Source organism: Peromyscus maniculatus, chromosome 23 (genome assembly GCF_049852395.1).
Source record: "Peromyscus maniculatus bairdii isolate BWxNUB_F1_BW_parent chromosome 23, HU_Pman_BW_mat_3.1, whole genome shotgun sequence".
NCBI lineage: Eukaryota > Metazoa > Chordata > Mammalia > Rodentia > Cricetidae > Peromyscus > Peromyscus maniculatus.
In genome coordinates, this window is record NC_134874.1 from 49,945,185 (window position 1) to 49,956,517 (window position 11,333).

At 46.0% G+C, this 11,333-nt stretch overlaps 1 protein-coding gene across 1 annotated transcript; it reads right to left on the reverse strand.

Annotated features, from left to right (window-relative positions):
• Positions 1–2,345: 2,345 nt before the first annotated feature.
• Positions 2,346–5,545, reverse strand: LOC102917278 (CD209 antigen-like protein C). The gene is made up of 3 exons (XM_076560622.1): positions 5,196–5,545; positions 4,202–4,311; positions 2,346–2,840 (listed from the first exon to the last, which is right to left on the reverse strand). The coding sequence occupies exons 1-3, from the start codon at positions 5,460–5,462 to the stop codon at positions 2,699–2,701; spliced, it is 519 nt and encodes a 172-aa protein (XP_076416737.1). The 5' UTR covers positions 5,463–5,545; the 3' UTR covers positions 2,346–2,698.
• Positions 5,546–11,333: the final 5,788 nt, after the last annotated feature.

The following is an 11,333-nucleotide window of genomic DNA, read 5'->3' on the forward strand; positions in this document are numbered from 1 at the left end:
TTAACATGGCACTTTAGATTTTCACTCCATTCCTCATGCTGTGACTTCTTTGAAGTGGTGGATTATAACCTGGAGTTGTAGTTAAGATGAATTCTCCTCTGGTACATTGCCTTTGTCAGGGTATATGTATCACATCAGTAGAAACAAAGTAGGGACCCACTGCTATTGTCAGACAAGTGGGTTTATTGTTGTTGTTTTAATATAACATAAATACTCTTGTCTATTGAAACTCCATGTGCCATGGAGAAGACGTATGTCAGCACAGGAATTTGCTCCTGGGTGTTCTGTAATGCCATCCTCAGAGGGTAACAGTTGCTATTGTCATCAGAACAGATGTGACTACTTGAAAAATATCCTCAAGTTCAAATCTGTTGACTGTTGACATTCTCTCCCAGATGGAAGCGTTGGGGAAGTCACTGGGCTCATGCCTGGGATGCAGGAATTCTAAACATACCTCTCAGTCCATTGCAAGTATCGCAGCCCTAATGGTATGTGGAGTAAAAGTCTCAGCAGATGCTAGACAATGGGAGGTTGAGTGAAGAGAGAAGTCTGCCTATGCAGCTGGGGGGAAGCCATCAGCCATGATGGGGTGAGACTTTCCAGTGTTGCAGCTGCCGTAAAATCACCCACACTTTTGTGGATAACCCTTCACCCATGCTATGTAAGTGAGCACAACAAACTCACTGACCACAAAGTCATACTTTTGTGGAGCTGTACTTTTGTCATTGTCATTGGTGTCCCATGAGGAGCAGTGGACATTTTTTCATACTGTGTGGAGGGAATTCTGGGAACACTGGCCCCCAGTTAGAGCCCTTAACAGTGGCAGTGGACCTCTGAACACAGAGTACCAGCCTCCACAGTTGATTCTGTGAACAAAGGAGAGTCAAGTAATCTGAAAAGGAAACAAGGTTCCCAGGAATTTTATTCGTAAGGTGACAAATTGAAATAACTCATGGCCTAAATGTTTAAGAGGCTGAAATTAAATAATCTCTATTTAGACACTCAGAGCCTAAAACATCTGGTGACTTTATCCCTCCCTCCCTCCCTCCCTCCCTCCCTTCATCTCTCCCTCTCTTCCTTCCTCCCTCCTTCTCCCTTCCTCTCCATGTGTAAACATATGTACCTGCATGAATTTATGAGGACCACATGACATGAATGCCTGCTACCATCAGAACAGAGTTACATCTCCCAGAACTGCAGTTACAGGTCACTTGGGGCCATCCAATGTGAGTGCTTGAAACTGAAGCTAGGCTCTCTTCAAGAAGAATAAAAGCTCTTAACCAATGAGTCATCTCTCCAGTCCCTAGTAGCTCCTAACTATTAATTAAATTTGTTCTTAAACAATTCCCACATGTATAAAGTGCATACTGACCACACTCTGATCCTTAGCCTCTTCCATCTCCTACCACCTCTGTCCACTCCCTACCCTCCACGAATCTCACCCATGCCCACATCTGTTTATTTGGTTTGGGACTTACTGAATTTATCCAGTGTCATGTGTGTAACCCTGGAGCTGGTGCTCTTCACTGGAAACTGGTGGACTCAGCAGTGAGACCCAACCAGGGACAATGACTTTCCTCTCTCAGAACCTCTTCACAGCTGTTCCAAGGTCATGGATTGGGCCCTGATAGCACCTGCCCATGACTTGACTGATAGGGCAAGTCTTGCATGGGTCCAGTGCAGGCAACTGCTGTTGTGAGTTAGTGATTGCAATAGTTGTGTGGATTCTAGAGAATGGCATTTGGCAGCCCTTGACTCCACCTTCTGTCTCTTACATGTCCTCTGTACCCTCTTCCAGAATGTTCCCTGGGCCTTAGAGGGGGATATCTATATGTCTTCTTTAGTGCTGAGGCCACAACTCTCACTCATTCTCACCATCTTGGACAGCCTCCAGCCTCTGAATTCACTGCTGTTCATTGTAAGAATGCTTTCTTAATGACCCTCCCTCCACCCAGTCTCTTCCTAGACATCACTCATGAGAAGCTTGTAAGTGGCTACCAGGTTTAACTTCCTGAGGAAGAACATGTTTGTTTAAAGAAAACTGAACTGTGTTATAGGTCAGGATAAACATCAATATTTTAGGTAGGAGGATAAAGGAGACATATGCTGTAGATAAGAATGGTTCACTCAGGAGATAGCCTCACTGCTTATGCTCTCCCTGTACCTCCTTCCTCTCTTAATAAAGACATTAGCATACTTGGGGTTCCTAAGATGAACCTTAGATGGTGATAGCCCTGCCTGTTCCAGGAAGCCAGATGCTCAATACACCTGATTCCTTTGTTCTGATTCTCTTCTCTTAAGCGTTGGATCTGACTGACATACTTTTCTGTTGCCATGATAAAAATACCCGGACAGAAAGCAATATAGGAATAGAATGGTTTATTTTGGCTTATTGTTCCAAAGGGATAGAGTTCATCATGGTTGTAGAGACACAGCAACAGGCAGGGAAAGGTAAACCAACACAATGGTGATCAACCCAAAATTTTATTTAGGAAGAAAGCTGAAAATATGGGTCAGAACCATAATCTCAACCAAAGAAATTGTAGGCACAGGGGATGAGGTAGAAAAGTAGAGTCCAGATCTATTGTTAAGAGCCCAGTACCCACAGAAATGCAGAAGGAACCGAAATGAATGTACTTCAAGTTTGACTAAATGATAAATAGGTTGGACAAACGATGGCCATGGAGGTGGGCAGATTTCACCTAGAGCAGGAAGATGCAGGCTTCTTGCAGATCCAGAATTTCTCTAAGGAACATGTGTTATCATTCCATCCATTATCTGAAAAGTCTGCACAGTCTTCATCGTAAACGTTGTTGGGCTCCCCTGGAGCCCAATATTGGCTGAAATTGAAAATCCCCAAACATCATGAGGCCTTGTCCCAGCCTCTACTGTCACTGTATCTAACTTCCGACACCGAAGTGCTTAAAGTATTTGTGTGAGAAACCCTCATTCTACAAAACAGAATCAAGGGACTTCAAATTGTGAAGCTGATGCAGTTTTATCTTTGGTTTTGCAGAATCATGTGTCAGCTGGATCAAAGGCAAAAAATAGTTCGCATTCAGATTTGATGCAAAGCAGTGGTTTTTATATTCCTTACTGTATTTTTCTGTCCCCCTTTATTCCTCAATGGCTAAGTTCTTCAGCAGGGAACATTCTTCCCAGCCTCTAGGATAGCCTCCTTCTCAGATTCCCCATTCTGTTGAGTCAGGACACACACCTAGTCTAACAAATACCCTGGGACCTGAGATGCCCTCCCCACCCTCCCTGTCACATGGACTCAGTCACATAGCAGCTCCCTGTCACTCTCTAACCCTAATCTAAACTGAGACTCCTGACAAGCAAGTGCCAGCTGGGGAACCTGGGGCCCAGTGTTTCCTGCTTATCTGTGATTCGTTGATGATCTCTATCATGCCTGATACTGAAAACGGAACATTATGACATCTCAGAGCCCACTGACATCCCGAACCAGCCTGGTTTATAGTCTCCCATGTTTCTTTCCATGGACATCAAGAGAACGGCCTTGGCCTCCTTCCTTCCTGTTTCTTTTCATGTTCTCATGGTATGTGGCAGTTCCTTTGTAGCTCACATGACATCATGGATCTTTAAGTATGACAAGCTGTATGTTTGTTTGTTTGTTTGTGTTGAGACAGGGCTTCTCTGTGTTGCTTTGTAGCCTGTCCTGGAACTCATTCTGTATAGCAGGCTGGCCTTGAACTCACAGAGATCTGCTTGCCTTTGCCTCCTGAGTGCTGGGACTAAGGACATGTGCCACTACTACCCAGTGACAAGTTGTTTTTTTAAGGCAACCATACTCCTGTATTTAGATTCTCTTAGTACCCTGAACTGGATTATTCGTTGCCTCAGAACTAAACCTTTTAAGCACAAAAAAATCTCCATTTTCATTGTTTCAGGTGTTTCTGCTTGCAAAATCCATCTCAATTGGTCTTGGTGGACAGTTCACATTTCCTATTAGGAGAAGTTGGGGAGGGTCATTGGATCTTCCCCTGAGTTTCCACTCCCCTGTGATTAAGAACTATTCACACATCCCTAGGGACGAATGTCTGCAATATCTACCACAGAACAGGTGCTGGAACTGAAAAATCATATCCATTTATCCATCCCAATAATCTGATGTCATGTTAGGAATCCGAGGAGCACATATTTCTTGGGGCATAGTTTCACCCCCAACACAATGTATTACCTCCATTTCAGCGGTGAACCATCCAACCACACCCATTTGCCTTCCTGTTTCATGTCCGACAGCCCCATCCAGACATAGCCTATCTTCTTAGAGGTCTGCTGCAGGAAGCTCTGGAGAGGAAGGGGAAGCCATGATGGGCTCTGCCATCATTTCCTACCTTGGTCCATAGTTCTGCTTACAGTCTGACCCTCAGCTTTCTAGTGCAGCAACAAACACACACGTGTGCTTAGATACCCCTCACACGCTTTACACGCACACATGCACAGCACAGATATGACGATCAGGCCAGACCTCACACAGGCTCTCTCTCTGGGACAGAGGGTTAAGAAGCAGTGTGTGCTGTGACTTGACAGATCCTAATGTTTGGCATCTGGCTCTCCTTTGTTGCATATCCTTTGTTGAACTAAAACAATGTGACATGAAACTTGCTCTCAGCTTCCCAAACTTATAGAAGTCTGGTGTTTCCTAGAAAAACTCTGTGTGCGTGCATGCGTGTGTGCATGTGTGTCTCTCTGTGTGTGTGTGTTTGCATATGAAGGTTTGTGTGTGTGTGTGTGTGTGTGTGTGTGTGTGTGTGTGAGAGAGAGAGAGAGAGAGAGAGAGAGAGAGAGAGAGAGAGAGAGAGAGAGAGAGAGAGAGAGAGAGAGTAGGTTAGTGGATAACTTGTAGGCATTGGTTCTCTTCCTATCCTGCAGTAACAAGCACTGTTACCCACCGATCCACCTTCCAGGCCCCAGGTCAAGATTTGAATAGCAGTGGAAGACTTGTTACACTGACCAGCACTCCAGAAGTGTCCCCTTCATGTTAAGTGTTCCCTAGAGCAAGCATCCATGTTACCACTTGTGTTGACACACGTGCACATTCTTGGACCAGCCCATCCCAGTCCCTAGCTGTGTCATCTCCCCTTTTCATGTGTAGTGATGAAGACTTCTCTGAAAAATTCTACCTAGCTAGAGCCATGCCCACACAAGTGCAAAGCCCCAGCTCAACACACCTGCTCCTCATGACTCTTGATGACAACAAGTTGGGCCCCCACTTCCTCACAGGAGATCAGAGATTCCTTCCAGTTCTGTTGGAATGTGGAGAAGAAGTAACAGTTTCCTTGGAAGAGAGTCCAGTCCCAGGGGCAGGGGCGGCACAAGCGGTCTGTGGGGAGGTGAGTCAGGTTAAACACACAGTGGTCTCCATGTACGTGGATCAGTCCAGCCTTTAGGTCTTCAAGAGTGGTCACCCTCTCTGGAAACTGCACATGGGGAACCATGTTACTCTATGTTTTGTAGTGTGTGTGGTATTCTTGTGTGTACGCATGTGTGTATGTGGACTCTTCTGTGTGTGCTAGTGGAGACCAGGTTGAATGTTGGAAGTCTTCCTCCATTGCCATTTATATATTTTGGTTTTTCAAGACAGGGTTTCTCTGTAGCTTTGGAGCCTGTCCTGGACTAGCTCTGTAGACCAGGCTGGCCTTGAACTCACAGAGATCCACATGCCTCTGCCTCCCAAGTGCTGGGATTACAGGCATGTGCCACCACCACCCAGTCCTGCCCTATATTTTTTAATTCTTATATATATGAAACAGCAAAAATGAAAGAAGAAGACCATCAATTTCAGGGAAAAGCATGGGAAGGCTTATAAACAAGGGAAAGAAATTATGTAATTGTACCTTAGCCAGAAATTTAAATTAAAATATCTATTATTTTTTTATTTTTGAACATTTGACACACACAGACAACATCTTTTTTGTTTTGCTTTTTAGGTTATTATTTAATTAGAATATTTCTCCCTTCCCTTCATCCTTCCAAACCCTCCAATGTATCCCTTTCCACTCCTCTTGGAGTTCATGACCTTTGTAACCTGACTATTATTGCATGCACATCTGTATGCAGTCATGCACATCTGTATGCAGTCAATATCTTTTGATCAAATCCCCGCCCCCTACCCTCCCTTCAGAAGCACCCAACCACTTGACCTTGCCGACTTCATGAATTGTTGCTTTAGCCTGAGTCAAACTAGTACTGCCAGCCAATGTGTCTGTCCTTCCTTCCTTCCTTCCTTCCTTCCTTCCTTCCTTCCTTCCTTCCTTCCTTCCTTCCTTCCTTCCTTCCTTCCTTATTTATGTGTTTACTTATTTCTGCATCTCTCTCTTTCCTTCCTGTCTTATGTTTGAGACTGGTTCTCCCACTGAACCAAGAGCTCCCTGTTTTAGCCAGACTATCAGGTAAGTTCTGGAATCCGTCTGTCTCCCCAACGCCCCTGAGTAACAGGCATGTGTGACTATGCTCAGCTTCTGTGTGGGTGTGAGCAATCCAAACCCAGGTCCTCATGATTGTCAAGAAAGCACTTTATTTGCTGAGCTATATCCCCAGGCACAGTCATTTCCCTCTTAGCTTCCTGAGTCTGTCCCCCCCAGGGTAACCCAGGAGGCCATGGCCACCTCACATAAGCACAGAGAATAGCAGGGACATTAAATATCAGAACAGTCAGGACTCTGGTTTAATTGAAGATGTTCTGTGTGCATGGCCCTTGTGTCTAGTGACTGCCATCCTTAATGTTACTCTGTGTTCCCATTCAATGGATAGAGAAACTGAGGGACTGGAGAGTCAGTCTCTGAAGTCACCTCATACCACATGGAAACCTTTTCATACTCTTGGAAATCCATTTTCTGGTCACACACCCAATCCAGCCTTCAGTTGGTCCAGTTCCTGGTGGATGTCTTGCTTTACCTGCTGCTGCTCCTGCTCCTGGGTGCTAGGAACGTCAGAGCCTATGCCAAGAGAGTGAAGATGAAAACATTAAATGCTGATAGATGTAAGAGAGGAAGCCACTGGTTAAGGAAAGGAGCTGACCCCAACTCCCCCTTCAGGAATTAGCTCTGTTAGAAGGGCTTCAAGACTATGCCCCAGCCTCCGGGTTTGGAAAGAAAACATTACTATATGAAAACAATGTACCAGGTCCCTAAAACAAGAGAGAGGCTTCCCCTTAACACCGGGAAGAGTTTCTAGTAAGAGTAAGAGAATAGCTTTCTCGACAGGATGACAGATGACGGGACAGGACCACAGCAGCCTTCAGAGAAGTTCCCCAAACAAGGGAAAGATCTGACTTTACACTTCCAGGGAGTCGCAGGAGTTTCACCTCTCACCCCACATGATTCCTTCAGCATAGCATAGGTGACAAAGAGCACAGAGGGGCCGGGTACATGCACTGCAGGCTGTCAAGTCACACAGAAGCTTTTTAACTCTCTGACCCAGAAAAGGAGGGCTGCTAGGAGTTAGGTCTGATTGCGTCAGGCTGTGGGATCCAGACTTTAAAGTGACCAGAAGCTCTCAGTACTGACCAGGGAAGCTCCTTCTTGCAGTAAGTTGTGATTGACATAGAGACTCACGGTGTCTCGATGTGCAAAGGATAAGATCCTCTGGAGATGGGATCACAGGTGGGATTCTCTAACACGAACCCTGCCCCAGGAGCTCAGGGATCACCATGAAGGGGTCAGAGAGACTGTGGCAGCCAGAGGCAGTGGAGGCTGGCTGTAGAACTGTCTCCTGGACCCCACAGGCCTGATGCTCATGTGGACTCACAGTGCTGTGACTGCAGTTCAAACCTGCTCAGCTAAGCCAGAAAACATCCAAAAGAGATGGAGAAGGGACCCATGAATCCCCAACCCTAGGTGCAGAACTGTTAGCAACTGATGGCTGCTGTGGGAGGGTCTCTTACCATCTGCCCCTAGAGGCTACCCATACTCCAGAAGCTGGTCTTACACCCGTGTATCTGTAGAGCGGTAACTGGATTTGGTAGACTATAAAAATGAAGGAGCACATGGAGTTGGGAGGAAAAAGTGCTGGAGCACAGGGGAGGAATTGGAGGGCAGGGAGGACGTAGTGGACTTGATCAAAACATTATATTCATGTATGAAATTTGCAAATAATAATATTTAAAGGCCAGCCAGACCATGATCTAACTAATATGTATTGGGTCCACAGGAACATCATGCTCAAGTCCCATCATCTTATTTGAATCTGTCTCATTGACGATGAGGAATCCTGGTGCCCAGGGAAGTATGAACCACAGGATAAATGGAGTCACACCACACCCTGAGACTACTTCCTTCCTGCTGCACAGGAGTTTTGAGATGACCCATGACTAGTTCCTAACAGGCATGTAAGACCACCATCACAGATCCTGTGTCCGCTGCACCCCAAGCTTAAAGGTTAGATCAGAAAGCCCCAACCTGGAAGTTTCCTGACCTTTGACAAGGAGAGCCACGAGGAGAGCGGCCAAGAGCACCAGGGAGATGAGCTGCAGTATCGTGGTGGACCAATGGCAGTCCTGACGCCCTGAGGAAAGAAAGTCGGGGAGTCCTGCAGGCCCTTGTCTCTGTCACACCCTGAACCAGGGAGAGCCTAGCCCCTCTTCTGCTTCCTGAACACAGGATTGTAGACAGTCAGTCACCATTCTCCCACTGCCTGGGTTTTCCTGTCCATCATCTGCCACATGAGCATCAGAAGTCTGTTTCCAGCCTCAGCTATCCCAGGACCCTGCATTTCAATCATCCCGTTCCAAACTCTCTGGCACCAATAACAAAGATCCTCAGGCCCACCACTCCATGAACCAGGAGATCAGTTTCCAGATGCCACTTTCACAGGAGCAGGACTTCAGACCCAGCTCTACTTATGATAGATCATTCAGCACCCTCCTTTACCCCACAGGATTGAGGATTCCTGTTTCCCAGTATGCACCTCACCTGAACAGGGTTTACTAGACACAGGCGTACTAGATACTGATTCCCCAAGACACAGAAGATAAGACTCACCCTTCACCTCTCTAAGACCCAGGAATGAAATACTCAACCTCCTCCCTGTAGGAGCCAGGAATACAGCCTCCAGCCCTCACTTCTTCAGGACAGCAGAGTCTAGACCATCAGCTCTGCCTTGACAGGCCTCAGGATTCCAGGTTTTCAGAATCAATATTTTTAGGACTCAGGACTCTAGAGCTCAGCCTCCTCTTCTCCAGTGTCCAGGAGTCAAGTCCTCAAGTATTCATCTCCTCAAGACCCAGCTTTCCAACTTCACATCCTCCATTCCCCAGACAAAAGGATATAGACCTGCAGTCCCAACCATCCCAAAACCCAGGGATCCACAACCCAGTCTCCCTGCCCACAGCACTGAAGACTCCCCGTTCTGTCCTATCCTCAGTACCTCGCAAACCCTTGTCTGCTTCAGAAACTCTTGAAGCCAGGGTCTAGTCCAACGCTTCTTAGAAATAGCTGGTGCTCCAGATCACAAGCTCCGTCACTGAACAGTTGTATCATCTGTCAGAGCCTGAGCAGGCTGAGACCGAGCTGCCCCTCCTGACTCTTCCCTGAGCTGCCTGTGTCCTAGCTCAGCCTCACCCGGGGAGCACAGATGTTTCTCCCTCTCTTCCTTGGAGTCGCCCATGGTCCTTGCCGTCCAACAGTGTGCAGAAATTGGAGCCCGGTTTGCCTTTGCCACTCCCTTCCCACATTCCTCTAACCTCTTCTCAACCAGGAAGAGAAAAGGAGAAGTGGTGACGGTCACCAGATGAGCTACAGGAAGGAGGCTGAGGATCAACAGAGGATGAAATGGACAAGCTCCGGGGATTTCAGGGAGATGACGATGTTTAGAAGCCCAGAGTGGAAAGCATTGGTCCATTCTTAGCAGGAACAATCTCTTGATGCCTTTAATAAAAATATCCCTTAGCCGGGCGGTGGTGGCGCACGCCTTTAATCCCAGCACTCGGGAGGCAGAGGCAGGTGGATCTCTGTGAGTTCGAGGCCAGCCTGGGCTACCAAGTGAGTTCCAGGAAAGGCGCAAAGCTACACAGAGAAACCCTGTCTCGAAAAACCAAAAAAAAAAAAAAAATATCCCATTGAGGTATAGTACTCCTGGGATCTACACAAAGGTCTCTGTATCCTACTACAGAGGTACCTAACCTTCCATGTTCATTGCTTCTGGACTCACAATAGCCAGGAAACGGAAGCAACCAAGATGCCTATCGACTGGTGATAGTTTTACACATCCCTATACATATAATTATTCCATTGACTTTCTTGCTTATTTTAAAGTCTTTTGTGAGTGCAGATGACTGTGTATAAATGTAGCCTTGGGAAATAGAGACAGTAGATTCCTAGAGCATGCTGCCTAGAAAGATTGGCCATCTGGGTGAGTTCTGGGTCTGACTGACAGACCCTGCCTCCAGGAATAAAGTACAAAACAGTCAAAGATGATTCCCAATATCAACCTCAGGCCTCCACATGTACCTGTCCCCCCAAATACCACTGTCAGACACATGCAAATGTCATACACATATATGCAAAACCTCCCTGCCAACAAATTAAAATGAAAAATTTTAAACTTACAAAATAAGCCTGATTTGTTATCCTAGACCTATAGTGAGGATCAGGAAGGACTTTCCTCACTCTCCCTGAAACCTAATCTTAACTGTCCCCAGGATGTATTGCCTTATTTTGCCAATGTCCTCATTCATGGCAGTTTCTAGTGATTGACACTGAATCATCCATTTACATTTGTTTATTTTTTGTGACGAGAATAACCCAGAATACATAAGCTGATACAGCTCCATGTTGTCCCCACACCAGGCAGAAGAGTTCTCTTCATCTTTTAGGGGTTCAACTAATGTGAAACCAGATCCATGGTTTTGAGGGATAAAGGACTTCAGAATGAGACAGTATCAAGCTGAGTTGGAGTTTCTTAAAAATAAATGGTGTTTGGAAGAGACGGCTCAGGGGGTGGAGTCTTGCTGTCAACCCTGACCTTGGATTGATCCTGGGTCTCACATGGTGAAAGGAGGGAAGGATCTCCCACAAGTTCTCTCCTGACCTTCACACTCTCCCCATGGCACGTGCACATTCACACACAAGCAGGCACACACACAAGAAATAAGTGAGTGAGTGGATGAATGAATGTAACAAAGATAGAAAATAGAAATGTGCCTAAGGAAAGAAAAAGTCACACTCCAGAGCTTCTTGAATATTCATATCTAAGTATTTTATTAACAGGGACAGTAGAATTTTGGAAACTTTTTTAATTTCCTTGCTTGTCAGGATTCTTGAGTTTTTTCAAAAAGTTTCTGTCTGCTAACTTGTGAGTGTGTCTTTTAT